This window comes from Dunckerocampus dactyliophorus, chromosome 18 (assembly GCF_027744805.1).
Source record: "Dunckerocampus dactyliophorus isolate RoL2022-P2 chromosome 18, RoL_Ddac_1.1, whole genome shotgun sequence".
Classification (NCBI taxonomy): Eukaryota; Metazoa; Chordata; class Actinopteri; order Syngnathiformes; family Syngnathidae; genus Dunckerocampus; species Dunckerocampus dactyliophorus.
The window spans coordinates 6,551,980-6,571,711 of record NC_072836.1 but is presented as its reverse complement, the minus strand read 5'-3'; the positions used below and the strand labels follow the sequence as shown (position 1 = coordinate 6,571,711).

General features: G+C 42.8%; 3 protein-coding genes across 3 annotated transcripts; 1 reads left to right on the top strand and 2 right to left on the bottom strand.

Annotated features, from left to right (window-relative positions):
• Positions 1-167: 167 nt before the first annotated feature.
• Positions 168-5,021, bottom strand: pla2g10 (phospholipase A2 group X). The gene is made up of 4 exons (XM_054759402.1): positions 4,889-5,021; positions 1,803-1,971; positions 898-1,004; positions 168-319 (listed from the first exon to the last, which is right to left on the bottom strand). Exons 1-4 carry the CDS (start codon positions 4,923-4,925, stop codon positions 171-173), a joined length of 462 nt encoding a protein of 153 aa, XP_054615377.1. The 5' UTR covers positions 4,926-5,021; the 3' UTR covers positions 168-170.
• A 1,346-nt stretch (positions 5,022-6,367) lies between these two features.
• zc3h7a (zinc finger CCCH-type containing 7A) lies at positions 6,368-18,657 on the top strand. Its single transcript, XM_054759374.1, has 23 exons — positions 6,368-6,515; positions 7,387-7,492; positions 8,975-9,014; positions 9,104-9,307; positions 10,441-10,599; positions 10,956-11,036; positions 11,148-11,201; positions 11,275-11,314; positions 11,448-11,779; positions 11,853-12,105; positions 12,183-12,211; positions 12,288-12,429; positions 12,511-12,669; positions 13,369-13,574; positions 13,825-13,925; positions 13,995-14,176; positions 15,607-15,680; positions 15,771-15,901; positions 15,988-16,093; positions 16,170-16,278; positions 16,350-16,483; positions 16,561-16,724; positions 18,004-18,657. Exons 2-23 carry the CDS (start codon positions 7,425-7,427, stop codon positions 18,191-18,193), a joined length of 2,958 nt encoding a protein of 985 aa, XP_054615349.1. The 5' UTR covers positions 6,368-6,515; positions 7,387-7,424; the 3' UTR covers positions 18,194-18,657.
• Positions 18,414-19,656, bottom strand: rmi2 (RecQ mediated genome instability 2). Its single transcript, XM_054759404.1, has 2 exons — positions 19,239-19,656; positions 18,414-19,174 (listed from the first exon to the last, which is right to left on the bottom strand). The coding sequence occupies exons 1-2, from the start codon at positions 19,534-19,536 to the stop codon at positions 19,020-19,022; spliced, it is 453 nt and encodes a 150-aa protein (XP_054615379.1). The 5' UTR covers positions 19,537-19,656; the 3' UTR covers positions 18,414-19,019.
• Positions 19,657-19,732: the final 76 nt, after the last annotated feature.

The window sequence follows — 19,732 nt, the reverse complement described above, 5'->3', positions numbered from 1 at the left end:
TTGAAAAGACTATGAAATACAAATAAACAAACTCCCAGTTTGCCAAAAAGAAATGGCGTGAGAGTCTTCTTGAAAATGACAAGGAAGTAAAGAATAAAATGCCACTGTAGGGATGTGGCTATTGCGGTAGCTGTTTATTGACTACCAAGCTCATTTCCCCCTGATGGCAATCACAATGGATCACAGGATTGCGTGGTGGAGCTGCATGCCCAATTCGGCCACAGAGCGTAGTACCACTTGTAACGAGCACCTTTCAGGCATTTGCCGGCGTCTCGGTCACACTCGCACAGCATCTTCTCACACTTGTCTGTTAAGCTATCTGCAACGGATAAAACACATGTCTGTCAGTAAATGCTGAAAAGGGGACAACCTAAGAGCAATTAAAATAGTATTGGTTGAGGTCATCCTTTGTTACACCTTTCGGTATTTAGATCACTATTGTTTTAACTTAGCCTGTTGTGCGATAATTGCAGGCGTTGCCTGCAACAATTCATGACAAGTATTCAATGTGCTGTATTCTCCAAGGTTGAAAAACAATCTGTCCCTGGTTGACTCTGATTTGTTTTTGAGTTTCTAAACAAGCCATTTCCCATTGGAAACAATGGAAATAATCTGTTCTGGGGTCAAACTGTTACAATCAATAGTCATGTAAGTGTAAAAATAAGTTAACCACTGTAAAATGTCAAAAGAAACCAAAAAAAACATTCATGAAGAAGGCGTGTGTAGACTTAAACCCATATTGCCCATACCACCCATATCTGGACATTAAAGGTGTATTTCCCCCCAAACATTTGGGTTTAGTTGGAATTCCCAATGGTATGACCTCAAACGTGTTCACCTTCCGAGGCTCCACTGGTCAAAGATAATAAAATCAACCAAAATAGATGCTGAATATACCGCAAGACGCCATGTTGTCTTCACACGTCCACTCGTAGTTGTCCCTTTTGGGTTTGCAGCCCTCTTTTTCTGCATCTGCGTAGCAGCAGTCATGTTTCTGACAGCACCTGGGGAGTGGAGAGTGGGGGGTTAGGGGTTAACGTTAGGGACCACCACCACGAGTGTATAGTTTGAGGTAAAAAAAAGGTTTGAGGGCAAGATGAGAGATGATTAGCATCTGGGTGTGGGATTCGTAAGTACGGTCATCCCTAATTTATGTTTGGTTCAATTGGAATTTCCATGAAGTAGGCTTCAATGTTAATAAATAGAACATTTTCGTATTTACACCATACAAAACCTGTTTGTGACTTTCAAAATAAAATCTTTACCATTATTAGAGCCCTGTAGACATGAAATAACACCCCTATAGTCTCCTCTACATTTAGATATACACCACATTGCTCAACTGTAATGCGCAGGCTAGGGGATCACTGCAGAGACACAAGAGACGGCCATGGCTCCAACCATTAGCAAGTTGGCGAGCTAACTAGTTAACCTCCAATTTATTTACTGTATTCTAAACTTAAAAGGTCGGGAAGAAGGACAAATAAGGCAAAAATGTACCACTTCCACACAGAATGGGAGGGAAACTTCTTTTCACTCTATCATGTCGGACATGCCATGGCTGATTCCATTCAGTGTGACAGTAATCTAATGTCATTACTTCATGACTTTAATGACATTACTGACGCCTAGCAGCCAGAATACTACACTACGCCTTGTCTTTCAGTATTTTTTGACTAATAATACGCCATAGTCAACCACAAAACAGCGATTATTTATTAACTTTTGAAAAGCTGCAATAATGGAACCACAATATCGCGAGGGACGACTGTACCATTTCCTTGAGAGGCATGTGGACTCACCTGTCGGTCTCGTCTTTAGGCTTGCCGTGGCCTCCCAGTCCGCAGTAGCAGCCGTAAAAGACATAAAAGAAAAACGATCTCCCTGTGGTGCACTTGATGATCCCCGCCAGCTCCAGGATCCCTCTTTTGGTCCGCTGGGGTGAGGACGCAGCCTCGGTGGCCACAACAACTGTAAAGGACAACGATAGCTCAGTCTGACATCCACCACAAACGCCTGTAAATCATCGGGGCTGATGTGACTGATATAAATCTATATTCCAGATAGATCATATACAGATAGATCACACATTGCAGGGTGAAGTAACACCTCTCAGGTCACACATATACCTTGACATGAATGGTCAAGACCTACGCATACTTACAGTCATAGCTGGCCATACGTCAACATTGTTAGCCCCCTGTTCTGTTCCCTGTCTACATACTGGAAGTAGTGCGCTGTTAACCAACACCTTTGTCACATCTTACTGTCTGCTGATCTGACCACAAGCTCATACTGCACATAAAGTTGTCTGGTACAGTTCCCCAATAGTGTAATCCCTTGTTTATCGCGTTTAATCGGTTCCAGACCCCACCGTGATAAGTGAATTTCCACAAAGTAGGATTGCTTATTTATAAATAGAATATTTTTGTAGTTAGAGCATAGAAAACCTGTTTACCATCCTCTAAATCCGGTTTTTAACTTTATTAGAGCCCTCTAGACATGACGTAACACCCCCACAGTCACCTTTACACACGTATTACCCAATATTGTACACGAAAATAAGCCAGTTTTTATTGTTTTTTTTATCGTGCATGAGATCATTCAAACCTGCAACAGCCTGTTGTGGTGATCAAGTCTGGTGTTTGTGTGTCTCACTGAACATTACAGTGACATTACTGACACCTAGTGACTACTGTAGAATACTGCGTCAACGTCTTTGAATGCCTCTTCTGAATGCCTCATTTGGATTTTACTTCAGTTAGCCATTTTTATGCTTGACAACGCTTCATTTAGGCCAGGGGTGTCCAAACCTTTTTTATTGCGGGCCAAATACAGAAAAGGCCGCGTTAGAGGTGGCATTTCTAACTTGCCTATAAGTCAATGAATAGATAATAGATATATAGATATGCATACATCTATTATGCTGTGTGTCTAGCAATAATGCAGTACTTTTTTACGATGTAATAATTACTGTTTTTTACAATGATTGTTATTTCCAAAGGAGAAATATGGAACAACAGACGAATTGAATTACATAAAGTGTATGCATGATTCATAATTGATTTGATCAATCCATTGATTTAAACCACATAATCACTTGCATTCACCAAACCCAAAACTTCAAAGAAGCCCAAAATGTAAACAAAGACTTGCTGCTGACGGATCATTATGGCTCTTGTAGACATGACGCTGCACAGTAATGAATTTACATGCCTGTCGCCATCTGGTGGTGAAATTGAGGAGTGCAACAGAGTTGATCTCAAGCTTCTTGTGCGGGCCATATTCTAGTTATATATTCAGAATTTGCCGCGGGCCGGGCCGTAGTTTGGACACCCCTGATTTAGGCAAACAATATGTAACACTTATTATACGTATTCAACCACGAAACATGATGTATTAATTAATATATTTTGAAAAACCATGATAGAGTGAAGCCGCAATATTTGGGTGTGGCGAGGGACGTCTGTGTTGCAGTCCATCCAGTTACTGTGTCCCGTGTCAGTACAATCATTGGTAAGCCTTCCTACACGCTGCATCACAATTAGCTTCATGCCACTTTTGCATCAGTTATTATATCCTGAGATATGTATGGGTTTGCACATAATCAAGGCCCCGCTTTTTAACGACCGTGGTTTCCTTCACTTCCAAAAGACGTTTACTATCCTTGTACTTTTGACACATGTTTGTGTGCAGAATTAATATCGGGAGACAACACAAGTACCTTTGCTGACAGACAATATGAGAGTGGGCGACACCTCTGTGGGTCATAAATGGAACCTGACAAAGTGAGTACACTCCCTTTTCGTGCTGTATATTGTTTTCATGGCACGACACTGAAGAAATGACACTTCGATACAATGTAAAGAAGCTTGTAAACTTACAGTCCCCTCGAAATAACTCAACACACAGCCATTAATGTCTAAACCGCTGGCAACAAAAGTGAGTCCACCCCTAAGTGGAAATGTCTAAATTGGGCCCAAAGTGTCAATACTTAGTGCGGATAGTAATACTTTCCAACACTGCTTTAACTCCCTTGGACATGGAGTTGACTTGAGCTTCACGGTTGCATCTGGAATTCTCCTTCACTCCTCCACCTTCCAATTGAGGAAGCCCCACAGGTGCTCGGTCAGGTTTAGGTCCATCACCTTTTTTTTTTTGGTGCTCCTTGTCATGTTGGAATACCGCCCTGCTGCTCAGTTTCCCAAGGGAGGGCATCATGCCCTGCTTCAGTACATGTTGGCATGATGAACTGTGGCCACCCAGTGCTTATGCAGCCTCAGACCATGACACGTATTCTCTTATGATTAAAGGTACTCACTGTACAGTATATGTGGCTTACAATACTTATGCATCTGCCCAGGGGCCATCCATGTACAGCCCTCGCACAAACGTACATTGTTGCGATTCTTGACACTTTGTCATGGAAAACCGCTCACAAATGTCCTAAAGGTACACGCCCCGATGACTTTCTTCACATTTTAAGACGCTGGAAATGTGAAAGTATGGAGAGAAATGTGTCTCAAAATTTTAAGGCCAGTTGAAAAATTGCAAGAATTTACATTTTGAACTGTTGGATGTTAATGAAGTTCGAAGTTGAGCTTCAAAATGCAAAAAGAAGAAATGGGAGAGACCATTTAAACAAAAAAAAAAGAAAAGCTCAGCTCTCTTGAAAGAAATTCATGGCAAACTATGGAAATCGGATTTGTTTATTTTCCACATATATTTCAGAAAGTGCATGGAAATAATCAGAACATGCCAGCTATTTTTGAACACCACCAATGCATTTATGATATTTAACCACATTTATTTAGTTCCTACGTGTACACACAAGTCCACAGTCTCCCTGCATGTTTTTAAAAAGGATGATCATTTCTTTCCAACTTACCTGCTAAGAGGAAAAGCGTGCGTTGGAAGGCAGTCATGGCTCCAGACAGGCACTGCTACTGAGCTGCAGGACTAATGGTCACGTCCTCACTCTGTGTGTTAACATGGAGTGGGGTTCTTTTTTTTTTTTTTCCCCCGGCTAAGCCCATCCGGTGTTGGTTAAACAGGGAGGCCTGCGTTTTTTTTGGCAGCCTATAGAATTCTTAGGTGGCACAAACATGTTGAAAATGCAAGTTAGACTTAACAAGGTGAATCAGTAAAGTGAGATCTGAACTGTGACATAATACGTAGCGCAGTTGTAGTCATGCTTTTCAACCTGTTGTGTAAAACATTCCTTCCATTCCGTCGTCGGTTTAGTTGGCAAGTTGTGCGCACCACCTGAAAATGTGATATTTTTTGTCATATTTTATCTGATGTTATGTTTTTAGAAGGTATATTTTCAACTCGAGGTCATTAACATTTTTCATGTTGTAATATCAGGGCTCTAGGGGGTGTTTGCTTTGCTATGCTGATTTTTTTAGGGGAAGTGTAGTTCCTCACAATGTTAGATAAGCAGCTTTTCTCACCTCCTTTTGTACGCTGTGAACATCTCTCAGTATCTTATTATTCCAAAATCTTTTGTTGCATGCATGGAAATTAATCGCTCTACATGACCAGTGTTGGGAGTTAAACATAACTAAAATAATACATGATAATAAAGAATAAAATAATTACTAACACTGTTATTGTTTTCCAGTAAGGTGTCATCTCATTAAATCTTTTTATTATAACTATATACATATTGTATTATAGCTGAAACAACTTTAATTACTGAAATAATTATAACATTGGATGAAATGATGCAGCACGGTGATGAAGTGGCTGGCACGTCCGCCTTCATCGTTAGAAGAGCCATGCTCTGTTGCAACTACACTGTGGCATTTGCATGCTCTCCTAATGCTTGCATGGGTTTTATTCCTGGTACTTCTTCCCACATCCCAAAAACTTGCATGTTTGCAGGTTATTGGAGACTTTAAATTGTCCATATGTGAATGTGCGTGTGAATGGTTTGTGGTATACAGTATGTGCCTTGTGACTGACTGGCAACCCATCCAGGATGTACGCTGCCTCCTGTCCAAAGCCAGCTGCGGTAGGCTCCAGCTCACCCGTGACCCTAGACAAGCGGTATAGAAAATGGATAGATGGTATTTTATTGGCATCTATTATCGTATGTAGTTTGCATATCCTGGCCTACATTGGATTAGTTTTAATGTTTTTTTTAATTTTAGTATTAAATAATTAAATTTCTAGTTTTAATTAATTGTAATTAGTTTAATTGAATTTTTAAAAAGATGAAGAATGTTAATTCATGTGTTTGTGTGCTGCCCTCAGTGGGGGAAACGCTTGGATTACGGTGTTGAAATGTAAAACAATGTCCATTTCCTCACTGTAGGGGGCAGCCGCTCCATCACAGTTGACGTGCTTGGTCTGTTCACCAAAGGGGAAGAAGAAGTAGCTCAGGGCAGCCATTGCAGAAACTGCACATTTAGCCTAATTATTGTTGTAGCTAAATTAAAAAAAATCACTTTCCCCACCCCCCTTCGGTGGCAACAGACTTCGGGGTTTGTTTGGCTTGCAGACCAATTCATGTAAGTGTGTACTACCACCTCAGTTGAACAATTTACCGGCTCTCCGCCATTTATTAATAAAAGATGAAGAGGTCGCTATTGTCTGCGTAGGGAAAGTAGTTAAACTTGGGAGATGCCTATGCTTCGTTGGGCTCAGTCTACTTCCTTAATACTTAAACCGAGTAGTGTCATATCGGTCGTTATGTTTTTCTGAGTAGTAAAACAAGATATCTGTGTGGAAAACTATGCGCTAGCAGACGATGGCTGCTAACCATAAATACATACACACGTGTGCTAAATGTCATGCGTCCATCATCGGACACGTCCACGTACGAGCTCTCTTGTGCCTCCTCCGCCATCAAACCTAATTTAACAGAGGCTAGTCTTTGACATCACAGTGTCGTAGTGAATGAGAACAAATCATCTCGTAGTTTGTCACCCCAAAACGTCTACCGGAACAAAGTCAAATGTGCCACCAAGCTGGACGAGCGTAACCTGTCCGAAGCTAACGTCACACCCCCACCTCCTCGGCAGCACATGTTTTTTTTAATTCTGTAATTTGATTCAATTTTGGGATGAAATGAGGCGTACAATAGTCCAAATATTGGGTAGGCGCTAGTATTCCGTCCACGATATATGATACGTAAACGTTTCTTCGCTAGCTAGCTAGGAAGATGCCATTAAATCGTTGTAACACTTCCGGTAGCACTTGTGACATCACATCTACATGCGGAAGTCCTAAACATGACAAGAAAGCGAGAGAGAAGCCAGCAGGATGAAAGTGAAATAACAATGCATGGCAACACTGAGTGTCTGTTGGTGACTCTTTCTGGCTTTTTCAGCAGTGAATTAAAAGCCTGATTTTTTTGTTTGTTTGTTTTTGTCCTCTCAGGCAGTGACAGCCAGCAGTGGATTCAAGAGAACACTGTCATGTCTGGAGTGCGTCTGGACAGGAAGAGTCGCTGGCAGGAGATCCAAAAAGGTCTACAGTTTATTCAGTAAGTGTAAACAATGAGCTACAGCTTCACATTCAGTGTATGATGCCAGCTAAAGTTGTCACGGCAACCGAAATGTAATAAATTGTAGATTCTGCTGGCGTATAAGCTCACGTTGGTTATTTCCCACAATATGATTGATGTGCAGTTTTCCTGGGTACTCCAGGTTCCTCCCACGTCCCGAAAACATGCATGTTAGTCTTTAAATTGTCCATAGGTGAGAATGTGAGCATGAACGGTTGTATATGTGTGCAACTGTTAACCCGGTCCAGAGTGTACCCTGCCTCTTGCCCGAAGACGTTGCCTCATGTGCACTGACAGGAAGGTTTAATTAGGCACAACTCTGTCTCTGATAATTTGATAAGAGCTGGTATAAGTGCTGTATGTCCAAAATTTGTCTTTATGAAGATAATACTCAGTGCTGCATTATGACGTGAACAATAAGCTTATTGTGTACGTGGTGGCGTGGGACTACACTGCATTGTACCGAGAGCGCTTTCTATATTTTGGGTACCATATTTAGCAACATGAGTCAGTAAACTAAAGCGGAACCTCTGCTTGCGTCATGAATCCGTTCCAGAGAGTTCGACTCAAACCAAAACTGAAACACTAACTGAATACATTTTTCCCATAAGAAACAATGTAAATCCTGTTAATTCGTTCCGGACACTGAAAAATATTAACACAAAACCCTTTCTCAAATAGTTTTACATGCAGGAAACAATTTGAAATGCATATAAATGGCGACTGACAGGGATTTAACGGTACTTTTACCTTGATTGAAGCGTTGACTGTCGACAAAGATGGCTGTGAGGCAGTGAGATCCACACAGACAACAACTTTGTGGTTTGCTATGGGTTATTTCTTAAATTCAATTGTGTTTCTCACATTGTTTACTAAAATGCTGGCACTTGCCACTTTCTTTGGCTCCAATGTGGGTTATTTTGCAGCCATGATCAATAAAAGCATTAACTGTGTTAGTGGACAAAGAACTACGGAGTCAACCGCTGATGATGTAATAGTCAGGTGACAAAGCTGGGGGGACCATGACTTCTGGTCCTGGTTTCCATGCTAACGCGACACTAACAAGGGTATTAACGCCGCACGACAAGATGTGCATGCCATATTTTATGCTAACTGGGAAATGTACGTGAACCAAGGCAACATTTTTGCATACATTTTTTGACATTACCCGGAAAATACGCTAACTGGGGCGTACCCTAACCGAGGGGCCACAGTATTAAGTAAAACTGACGCAATAATGAGCACATTAATTGACATTTATTAAAACTGTGCGAACATGATGATAAAAAAAGTCCCTAAGGTCAGTGAAACTAGAGTACCGACACGCTTGATGAATGCAAGACCTGTGTGACGTACTGTAATGTTATGCTGTGAATGATAATTAGTACTATGACGACATCTGTGTGCTTCCGATTTAACACAGGAGGATGTTTACAATGTGACTATTCCTTTTGCTCTTAGATCAACCCTACCGTTTCCTGGAAGTCAGGATAAATATGAAGTAAGTTATGTACCTATTGCCACAGCATTAAGCCTTTTACATGCTGAATTTGGATTAATTAAGCACATTTGTATGGCTTTGGGTTTCAGGTGTTTGTTAAGGATCTAGTTTGGAATCTTTTTGGGGAAGGAAACGACGTGTTTAAAGAAGGGGAATGGACAAAATCCATTGAGATGTACACAGAAGCCTTGAGTATCGCCGACTACGCCGACTCTGAGGACATCTGCGTGGCCAAGGGTTTACTGGAGAAGCTTTATGCGAATCGAGCTGCCGCATACTTAAGCATTGTCCCGGTAAGTCTGTAGCTTGTTTGACACACCATACAATCTCCTGCAAGTCGTCTTAACAAATACTTCACACTTCACAATATCTCCTGTTTACTGACTGCGACTGTTCTAACTTGCAAATCAGGAAAGGCAATGGAATGGAAACTGCTAAATGTGGCTCACCTACACGGAATGCTGCAAATATTGTTGTTAATTCCACTTGTCGCTTCCGTCCATTAAAGCTCAGGGAATGTTGGGCAGTTGTATTTTGACTGAATTGCCTGGAATTGTAAATATTTCAATATGAACTCAGCAGAGCACATAGGTTTTGAAACTTTTTCCAAACCCTCAAATAAATACTACAACTCAATAAATAAAAAAATTTGAATATTTTAATACATGTGACTCTTATGAATTATACTGGAGTCAAATATCATTATTTGTGGAAAAAATTAAAAAAATATATATATAATCAGAATGTGTTGGTGCAGGAGAAATTCAGTATTTTTGAAATGTATTTTAGGATGCTTGAAAATATTGAAAATGCCTTTAGAAGGTGCTTGAATTTGACATATCTTAAGCTGGTAACCAACAGTGTACTTGAAGTACCATACAGCCTTAGGGGTGAAACAGTACGCCACAATCTTGGTTAGCGACGTATTTTGCTTTTAAAGTCGGTCCATTTTACAGTGAGGGAACAATGCAAAACATACGGCATACACTCATGACCATGGACAGTTACACTTCCTGTCGCTCACTATACCGGGCGGGAACCTCTGTATCGTACTGAAAAATCTGATTTGTAATACATGTATCATTGCGCCCTGGTGCAGTGTAGCATCATACTGCGCTGTAGGTGGGTGGGGCTTTGCTCGATTGGAAGATTTCTCACTTGACTGTGATGAATGTGTCACTGGACAGCGTCATGTCCAGGAAGCACTGGCTTAGGTTGCTACTTTTTTATCACAGCAAGTTGGAGACAAGTTGCACATTGAAAGAACAGCTTGTTTCTCTTTCTGTCACAACTGTATGGCTCATTGTTTTATAAGGCACTAAAAGCACTCCCTTATCTGTGGCATTGTATACACACACACAGTGTATGTATGATAAAAGAGTCATTGTCTCACACTGGGGCGTTTATTTTTCCCTCCCTTTGTCAGGGACTATATGACCAAGCATTAGAAGACTGTGAAAAGGCCCTGGAGCTGAATGATGGCAACCACAAAGCGTTGTACAGAAAAGCAAAGTCTCTAAAGGAAATGGGAAGACATCAAGAAGCCTATGATGCTGTGGCCAAATGCTCTCTAGCTGTGCCTCAGGTAAGATAAAACCTACCTGGAAATGGAAAGGCGGTAAAATGAAAAGCAGGCCGCCAAGTGAAGCTTTTGCATAGGCAAAGACGTTTTTGTTTTTGTTTTATTATGTGCTTTTTACTCCATCATACATGTTCCATATGCATATTCTAGCAGTTTGCATTGTCTCACAGTGATTCCAGGAGGGGATAGTGTTGTTTATTGTAAAGATCACACATACACCTGTACAGTATAATAAAAGTCTAAATATAAAAGTGGAGGTTATCATTAGTAACTGGCAGGAGCGATTGCTTTAATCATATGGCACGTCTAGCTGTGTTTTTAACATGCCGGTTTTCTCTTGTTTCGTTGTTTTGTCCCAGGATCCCAGTGTTATACAGCTGACTCAGGACCTTGCCAAAGTTTTAGGATTGAAAATCCGTAAAGCTTATGTCAGGAGTAAGGTGCGTGCCGCCCCGCATCCTGGCAGCCCCCGTCGCATGTCTGGTTCAAATGCAGTTACACCTAAATCTCAATGCCCTGCTGAAAATAGTTACTTTCCTTCCGTTTTGCAGCCGGCCTTGAATGTTTTGCGCGGATCGAGTTACCAGGATGCCGCTTGTGATAAGGTAACATTGAACAATACACAAATGATGCCCTTGTTGCACGTCATTTCAAGGACTTTTTCCTCTGATTCGTCAGGCATCCCTGAACTCCTCCTCAGTTGAAGACATAGAAATTGGTAAGTGTGTAACACCACAAAGTGTAAATGTGAAAATGACACTCTAATGTTGACATGCCAAATGGATAAATGCATTCAGAAGTAAAGTGTTGGATAATGACACATTGGACACATGTTCACCTGTGTGTTCCAGAAGTGCCTCCATTGATCCCAGAAAGCAGTGTTGTTGTGCCTGGTCCCATCCAACTTCCGGTGGCTGTGCTGCCGCCACTGAATGACACAGCAGCAGATGAGCTTCCACTCACCAACAATAAGCCCCGTACGACCCCTTCAGAGCCTCCGGGCTTTGAGTCACGCTCCAAGTCTGTACCCTTGTCCGCCCCCCTCTCCGTCCCAATGTTTTTGAACGGCTGCCGGACTAGTAAGCCCCACTCACTGCTCGACGCCAGCCAAGACTTTGAGGCGGACATCATTGGGGACGACCTGGATGACCTGCTGGACCAAGCTGGCCCCAACACAGCCATGGTTAGTGAGTGGAAACACCACCGGGCCACCTTGGAGGTCTCACAAAGTGCTCTCTCTCTCTCTCTCCCCTCAGGTCATACCAACAGTGAAGGGCCCCCTTCCTTTGCCAACCAGTATCGCCTCAGCCAGCTCCATGTCAAATTCATTGCTTATGCTGCCTCACATCAACCCCTTCCTGCACTCCAGCACCCAACAGTGCACTGTCAATCTGCCCCCGCTCTATCACCAGTCAGGGTCCAGTTCCTATTTCGGGATGAACACTTTTGACACCCTACCCCAAACCATGGACTCCCTGGATAGCCTCTCCATATCCGACTTTAAAACAGGTATGATTGTTTCCTGTATTGTCATTTGTGTGTAAAAGTAAGATGATGCTCACATGTGTCTTCCTTCACATTTTTAGATTTTTCTTCAAGTCCTTTCATGCCACAGGTGACTATTACTTGTCTAACTGTGTCACTTTACACACTTCTCCATTTAATGTTTTTGTTTTTATTTTTTTACACAGATTAACAACACTGAAAGTCCGATGGGAATGGCGGTGGGAATGCCAGAGGTGAAGGCCCCTCCTGCCACCGTGGACTTGGGAAAGAACCCGTTGCAAAAGCATGAATTCAAACAGGCGTGTTCAGTCTGTTACGTCAAAACAGGTGCGAGGAAGGTGTGACTCGGCACGGGAGTTGATAGTGGACAATACCTTCTCATCTGGAAGGTTTTCTCTCTGCCCACAGGTCCTGGCGTGTTAGACTACACGCTCCATACTGAAGAGCACAAATGCAAAAAGGACACTTTACTGGGCCGATCAAAGCATTCGCCTGATAAAACATGGAAACTCATTCGGCCCAGACCAACAAAAACCCAATATGCAGGACCTTATTACATTTGCAAAGGTACAATTCTTCATTTGTCCTCATTTGACGCACAAAGTCATACAGTAGATCCCTGCTTTTCACCTGAGGGGGTAACAAATGGCGAAAATCTAGTAACATTTTGACATGGGTCTTGCTCCACCTTCCCCTCCAAACCCTCCTGCTAGCTTGACATTGATGTTTTCCAAATGAAATGCATTTAAACTATAACACATATATATATATATATATATATATGTATATATATATATATATATATAAGGTAGGTAGTCATCACTAATGTTAGATGATCCATGAACAGGTGGAATCACAGTCACAATGTAGAAGTTTTATATTTAAGTTTCACTTTTGTGTCTCACGGCAACTATGGTGCATTCAAGGACTGCCGAACAATGTGGAAAATCTTTACCTTGACGAAAAAACATTATCAGTGAGACATAAAGACCTAAACATGAAAAATGTACTTGTTTTGTCACACATTTCTAAATCCTTAACAACTTAGGATAAATGAGATGTGTTTTCAGCTGATGAAAAATTTATTTTTTTAACCAAAAATCAACGAGTTTTCGGGGCGGTGAATGCCGAATTGCGAATGTACGGGGATCCTGACAACTTGTTCATGTAGTCTCTGACATTTTGGGTTTGTTCCGGTCAGAAGTTGACATGTTTCTCATTTGTTTCATTCTTTGCTCTCCTTTAATTTTCTGATAAACTTTTCAGAGGTGGCAGTGGGTAAAGACTGCCTCTATCCCGGTCATTGTACCTTTGCATACTGTCAGGAGGAATTGGACGTTTGGACACTGGAGCGAAAAGGCTTCATCTCCCGGGAGCTTCTCTTCGATCCTTTCGGGGCCAGCTCCACCGTGAGGTTGACGGTGCCCAAGATTTTGCAAGAGCACCCTGAGATATTTGTGTTCCTGTGCGGAGTGAGTATGGCTGTACTGAATGGGCGTGTCTGTGAAGGAGCATAGATGGATACAGTGTTGTGACAAAGGAAAGGGGGCAGCAGGAGTCTTATCTTCCCGAGTTGCTATTCATCGTGTTGAATGCGTCGGTGTGTTTCTTGGAGATAGCAGAGTGCAGCTCATATGTCAACCGTTGAGATTAACTGCCAAGATGAAACACTCGCTGCACAAGCGAAACAATGTTACATTTACAGCTGGGTTCTCTTTGCAGGTGTGTTTTGACCACAAACCCAGAATAATCAGCAAAACCAATAAAAACGACCCATCGCGTTGCTCTCACCCAGAGACAAGGCATGACTTTGAAAAACATAAGTAAGTTCTTCACAAATGTAGCCACCATTATGATACGTTTGGGATTTTGACTGACTGTTTGTTCCTCAGGTGCCTGGTCCACATTTTAAAGGAGAACACTGTGCGCTACTCCAAAATTCGAATGTTGAACCACCTCTGCCAACTCGACTTATGTCGGCATGAAGTCCGATACGGCTGCGTGAGGGAGGACGACTGCTTTTACGCTCATAGCCTCATTGAGCTGAAGGTCTGGATGATGCAGCAGGAGTGTGGTAAGATCCCTTGGAAACCAACTACACATTCACTGGGTGCTTTGTGCAATACAGTCATCCCTTGCTTATAGCAGTTAATTGTTTCCAGACCCGACTGTGATAAGTGAATTTATGTTTTTAGTTAAGCATAGAAAACTTTCTAAATATGGGTTTTAACGTTACTACAGTTGTATTATTTACAGTTGTATTATTCTTTGTTTATATCGTGTCGCGCAGGCTACGGTATCTAAGAGACAGCCGACACCAGCTTAGCAAGCCACTGAGTTAGCTAGCTTGCTCCAATTTACTTATTCTAAACTTAGTGTTTCAGACAGAGTGGGGAAGAAGGACATAGAAGCCAAAAAAGTACCACTTCCACACAGAATGAGAGGAACCCCCTCGAGGGAACGATATTCGGACCGCAATATAGCGAGGGATGACTGTTCACCGTATCTCACAAAAAACGATCATTGCAACAACCATTTTTTCTATCTTCTCAAGGGCCAACCAATAATGTAGAGATGAAACTTGAAAATACTTTAGTTTGTGTACAGCTTGTATTGGTTTACTATCCACTGAGAATCAGCGCACAGTCATTCTTGTCCAAATAGCTGGCAACACAAGCGAGTACACCTCACAGTCAACATGTTCAAATTGCATCCCTGACGTCAATATTTAGTATCTAGCACTGCCTTATTCCTCTTAGGCTTGGAGTTAATTGCTTTAATTGAAATGTGTACAGCACCAAATGTTGCAGTTTATTTCAAGTGCCTGTACACTACACTTGAATCATTTTCTTTTATTTCAAGTAGCCATATAGCCATGTGTACTTATAATAGTGTTTACCTAATTCACTGCTCCTTTATTAACTCCAGACTCCAGTTTTTCCTGTTTTCTGTGTCTTGGGTGTCATTTTAAAATCAAGGACTAAAACTAGGAGTGGTTTGGCGCTGAAGGAAAGCAAGCCAACAGTTGAAACTTTGTCTTTGCTAGTAGTACTTGGATTTACAACATTATGTTGTGTAATTACATTTTGGCACAATAAATGACATATTACATTTCTCGCCTATGTAACCTGTCCTCAGATAGTTGTATTATCATTTATATGCCCAAGAATATATCTTGATATGTATGTATAGTTATCGTAAGAGGCCGCAATGTGTATGGCAGTATGGATTTTAGGCCGTATAGCCCATCCCTAGTCTGGAGGAGGCGTACTTGGCCACTCCATTACCTTCAGCTTCCTCAGCAAGGCACTTGACATCTTGTAGGTGTGTCTCCTCCCCCCCCCCCCCTCCCCCCCCCCCCCCCCACGTTTACTTTCTGCAGTATTGTTTGGTAAGATACTGTACACTTGCACAATGTAATGTGTGAATAATTTTGCCTGAACAAAGATAATAATGCTGAATTAAAGCTCTCGTATGTACTTCCTATGGACTTGTATGACGCAGGGATCAGTCATGAAAGTATTGTTCAAGAGGCCACCAAAGTTTGGAATGCAAATGTTGCATTGCGGGGCACCCAGGTACAGTAAGACTTGACATCATCATGATCCTCATGCCCGTTGTTGGGACTGCTGTTGTCACAAACACTCTTGCTTTAATGTTGTCTTCAGTCTCCAGGCCTGAGGAGGTTTGGGCCTCCCAATCTGAAGATGATGTTTGTTTGTAGCCAGTGTTGGAGAAACGGCCAACTTAGTGAAGCCGACAAGAACAAAAAGTATTGCTCAGCCAAGGCGAGACACACGTAAGTTCTTCGTCTCTGTCTGACCCGCGGACAGGAAGTGACGAGCGGGACGAGTGATCTATTGGAACCCGATGTTTTTGTTCCAGGTGGGCCAAAGACAAACGTGTGGTGCTTGTAAGCTCCGTTGAAAGGAAAAAGTGGACGATAGTTAGACCCCTTCCTACCAAAAAGCCAATCCCAGCTCAGTTTGAGGTACACAGCCAACAAAAAGGAAGACATCTAAAAAGAACAGGCACCTTGCAGGCTCACTTTTTTGTTGTCTCTGCAGATTTGCATGCACATAGCAGCCGGCAAGAAGTGCCAGTACGTCGGCAACTGCTCCTTTGCTCATAGCACAGAGGAAAGAGACCTGTGGACCTTCATGAAGGAAACCAACAGTGAGTTAGTCCCCCGAGAATTTAATTGGCAGCTAAAGCGACATGAGTAATCACATCCCACGCTCATGCAGTCGCAGACATGGATCAGCTTTACGAGCAGTGGCTGCTGTCTCAGAAGCCGGGCTGGGGCGAGGAGAGCGCCAGTAACTCTGTGAAGGAGAACGGCAAGCAGATCCACATGCCCACAGACTACGTGGAGGAACTGGTGAGCTCGTCGGTCCTCGTGATTGACCTACGATGAATAAAATCATCCGTGATGGTTTCTCTGCCCGCCTTCTGCAGGATGGCAACCACTGTTGGCTCTGCGGCAAGAACTGCAACAGCGAGAAGCAGTGGCAGCAGCACATCACCTCGGAAAAACACAAAGACCGCGTTTTCAACTCCGAGGACGATCAGAACCGCTGGCAGTATCGCTTCCCGACCGGTACTTTCAAAGTCTGTGAGAGGTGAGTTAAAGACACTTTAGAGGGACGCTTTTGGGTCCATTCCTCACAAGCTGCAAACTGCAGTATGAAACCTGGTGCCAGAGGCTTTTTCCCATACTCAGTACACATTTTGATCCTTTAATGCTCATTGCTGCTCTCCAGGTACGCGTTTTGTTGCATTTCGCCAATTTGGAGTCTCTGAAGCCTGGATTATGCTCCCATTATGCTACACCGGCTCACTCCTCCCCCTACAAAATCCTCTTGCATAACACAACGTCTAACCTAGAGCTGCAGCGACCGTCAAGGCTGTGAATGGTCAGCTTGAGTTTCCTGTGTACACACAACTCATTCAGAGGGCGTAGAGCCCACCTCCACCAACGCCTTCTGATTTGCATCAGTTAGTTGTAGCCGCAATAACGCTCCCTTTCTCTCTTTAATTAGCATTGTTCACTCGCTACTAAGGAAGTAAGGAGTCGAGTGGTTGCTCACAGAGTCAACTCAACCCTGACAAAGAGCAACAAAAGCAGTAGTATCCAAAGTGTGGCCCAGGGGCCCGTGCCGGGTTTTTCATTGGACCACGGCATTTTGCAGAGATAAAATATACCCCCCAAAACTGCAAAAATATGAATAATAAAGCAAAATGGCATATTGTAAAGAGAAAAAGCGTAAATGTTCATACTAAGCTAACAATGACACAAAGCTTTGTCTTTAAATATACAGTTTGTGTGTGTGTGTGTATATGAATTCCCCAGTGCGTCATCCAAACACCTTCCTGTTTTTAAAATAAATAAATAAATAAAAATGTCTGTATTATTATCTTTACTATAACTACTATTGAGTAGATCAGGGCTCACCAACCCGTCGACCAGGGCTCAAAAAGGTTGGTGACCACTGGACTAGATCATGACCACACAGCACTGCTGCATAAAAACATTTCAACGTTGACCCAACAAGAACTAGTAATTGGAAGAAAAGCTGAAGAACAGTATCGAATAAATATTGTTTGACAAAAGCTTATATTTCAATTTTTTTTTTTGGTAAGATTAAAACCTTGGCATTACATGCTTTTTTGGCAAGTGACAATATATTTGGTAACCCTTATTGGTAGAAAAATCCTTGAAAAGGTTCAGAAAAAAAAAAAAGCCTCACCCCTAATAAATGTTTGTTACTTTCTGTGGTTGCGTAAACACCTCCAGATGCAACATGCAGTATTTGTTGGATTAAACTGTTAGTGTAAAACCATGATTTCAAATGTGCATGTTGAAAAGGTATTAAGTGATGTGTGCTGGTGTCTGTACAGCTTCCTGGTAGGGACGTGCTTTGAGGACGACTCGTGCAAGCTGGCCCACGGTGAGCAGGAGCTCAGGGAGTGGATGGAGCGGCGGGAAGTGCTATTGATGAAACTCGCCAAAGCCAGAAAAGACCACCTTATAGCACCAAACGACAATGACTTTGGAAAATACAGTTTTCTCCTTAAAGACATCAAGTAATGACATGATACGCGCTAGAGTCCACACGTGAAGACAAACAGTATTCAAACTTAAGTCCCCCGGCGGGTGGGGGAGAGGAGATGGGATCTCGGAGAAGCATCCAGGAAGTAGCCTGATCACAGCATGATTTTTAAAGCAGCTCCGGGTCGGCCCCGATACCTGAGCGGCGTCTGGTTTTGCCTCGGAGCGTAACCAAGCAACACGAGCTTTGCTATGCACCGCTCGGTAGGACATCTGAAATGGGCGATGGAACCAGAGCCCCGACCAGACGCGTTCCACTCAGTTCACCTTCAGTTTCTTTTCATATGTTGATGACTTTTATGTTTGACCTTTTTACTAATTACACGCGGACAGAGAAAGCTTATTTGACATTTTGTTTTAATCCATCAACATCACGTAACAACTGTCTCATATTACCAGTATAACCAGCACCACACCAAATAAAGTTTTTTTTGAGTACATATAAAAAAGGTATGTTTGTGTTTTTTCCTTAACAACCGAAAAAAAAAAAGCACTGTAGAATGCATGTAGGTCTGCATAGTATACAGTCACATACACATACAGTCGGAGATGTAGGTTGTCATCTTCATTAGAACATCTCTGCGGAATTTGCATGTTCTCCCCATGCTGGTCTCCAGTTACTTCCTCCCACATCACCAAAACAAGCAGTTTTGGATAACTGGAGGCTAAATTGTCCTCAGGTGTGAACGTTTGTATGTGTCCTGTGATTAACTGGCAACCAGTCCAAGGTGTATACCCTACCCAAAGTCAGCTTAGATAGGTTCCATCCAGCTCAAACGTGACCCTAATGAGACGAGCGCTATTGTCACGGCACCAACACCTGCTGCAGGTCCTCCACTTCCAGCTTCCACATCTTCCTGTGAAGGTCAGCCTGCTCGGAGAGATCGGCCATCTTCACGGCGCGGATGACGGGCTCTGGGGAGACGGCCTGGACGGCACCCATCACCATCACATATTTACCTGCAGGTTCAAGAATGACCGCCATTACCCGGAAGCAAACACCTGTAACTAACAAACGTCTTACCTGAGGACAAACATGGCTTCCCTTTGGGGATGCTATTAACGCCTTGAACGGCGAACGTGCCCGTCTCGTCCATGAGCAGCACGCTGTCGAGCTCCAGCTGGACTTCCAGCACCGTGCCCTGCATCCACACCAGCGACACCGACAGAAAACGAGCCCGTGTCAGCCTGACGACCCAGCCGCCTCCGCTCGGCTCGCCGGGGCTCCCTAGGCCCTCCGTTGCTGTTCTCAACTGGCCGGCGAGTACCTTCACTGGTGGTGGACGCTTTCTGTCGCCGGCTGCTTTATCCGGTTTGTCCATTTTAAATCACATGTCAATTTCAGCTACATAAACGTAAACCTTCCACTTCCCGCGTCACGATGGGCTTCCGTTAACGTCATTGCCGGTTAGGCTCTTTCGAAATAAAAGCACAGCGGAAGTCATTTTGCAATGCTGAAGTCAAATTATGTGGAAAATGTGGAGTGCAAATTAATTATAGTTTCAATATTTACCCACA

What these genes read in the sequence shown, in the direction of transcription:
- pla2g10 (XM_054759402.1), bottom strand. Translation starts at nt 4,925, where the DNA reads ATGACTGCCTTCCAACGCACGCTTTTCCTCTTAGCAG. An exon ending in CACGCTTTTCCTCTTAGCAG is followed by an intron (nt 1,972 to 4,888) that starts GTAAGTTGGAAA and finishes TGTCCTTTACAG; the next exon opens with TTGTTGTGGCCACCGAGGCT. An exon ending in CCTAAAGACGAGACCGACAG is followed by an intron (nt 1,005 to 1,802) that starts GTGAGTCCACAT and finishes TCCACTCCCCAG; the next exon opens with GTGCTGTCAGAAACATGACT.
- zc3h7a (XM_054759374.1), top strand. Translation starts at nt 7,425, where the DNA reads ATGTCTGGAGTGCGTCTGGACAGGAAGAGTCGCTGGCAGGAGATCCAA. An exon ending in AGTCTGTTACGTCAAAACAG is followed by an intron (nt 12,430 to 12,510) that starts GTGCGAGGAAGG and finishes CTCTGCCCACAG; the next exon opens with GTCCTGGCGTGTTAGACTAC. An exon ending in ACTTTCAAAGTCTGTGAGAG is followed by an intron (nt 16,725 to 18,003) that starts GTGAGTTAAAGA and finishes GTGTCTGTACAG; the next exon opens with CTTCCTGGTAGGGACGTGCT.
- rmi2 (XM_054759404.1), bottom strand. Translation starts at nt 19,536, where the DNA reads ATGGACAAACCGGATAAAGCAGCCGGCGACAGAAAGCGTCCACCACCA. An exon ending in GAAGCCATGTTTGTCCTCAG is followed by an intron (nt 19,175 to 19,238) that starts GTAAGACGTTTG and finishes TTGAACCTGCAG; the next exon opens with GTAAATATGTGATGGTGATG.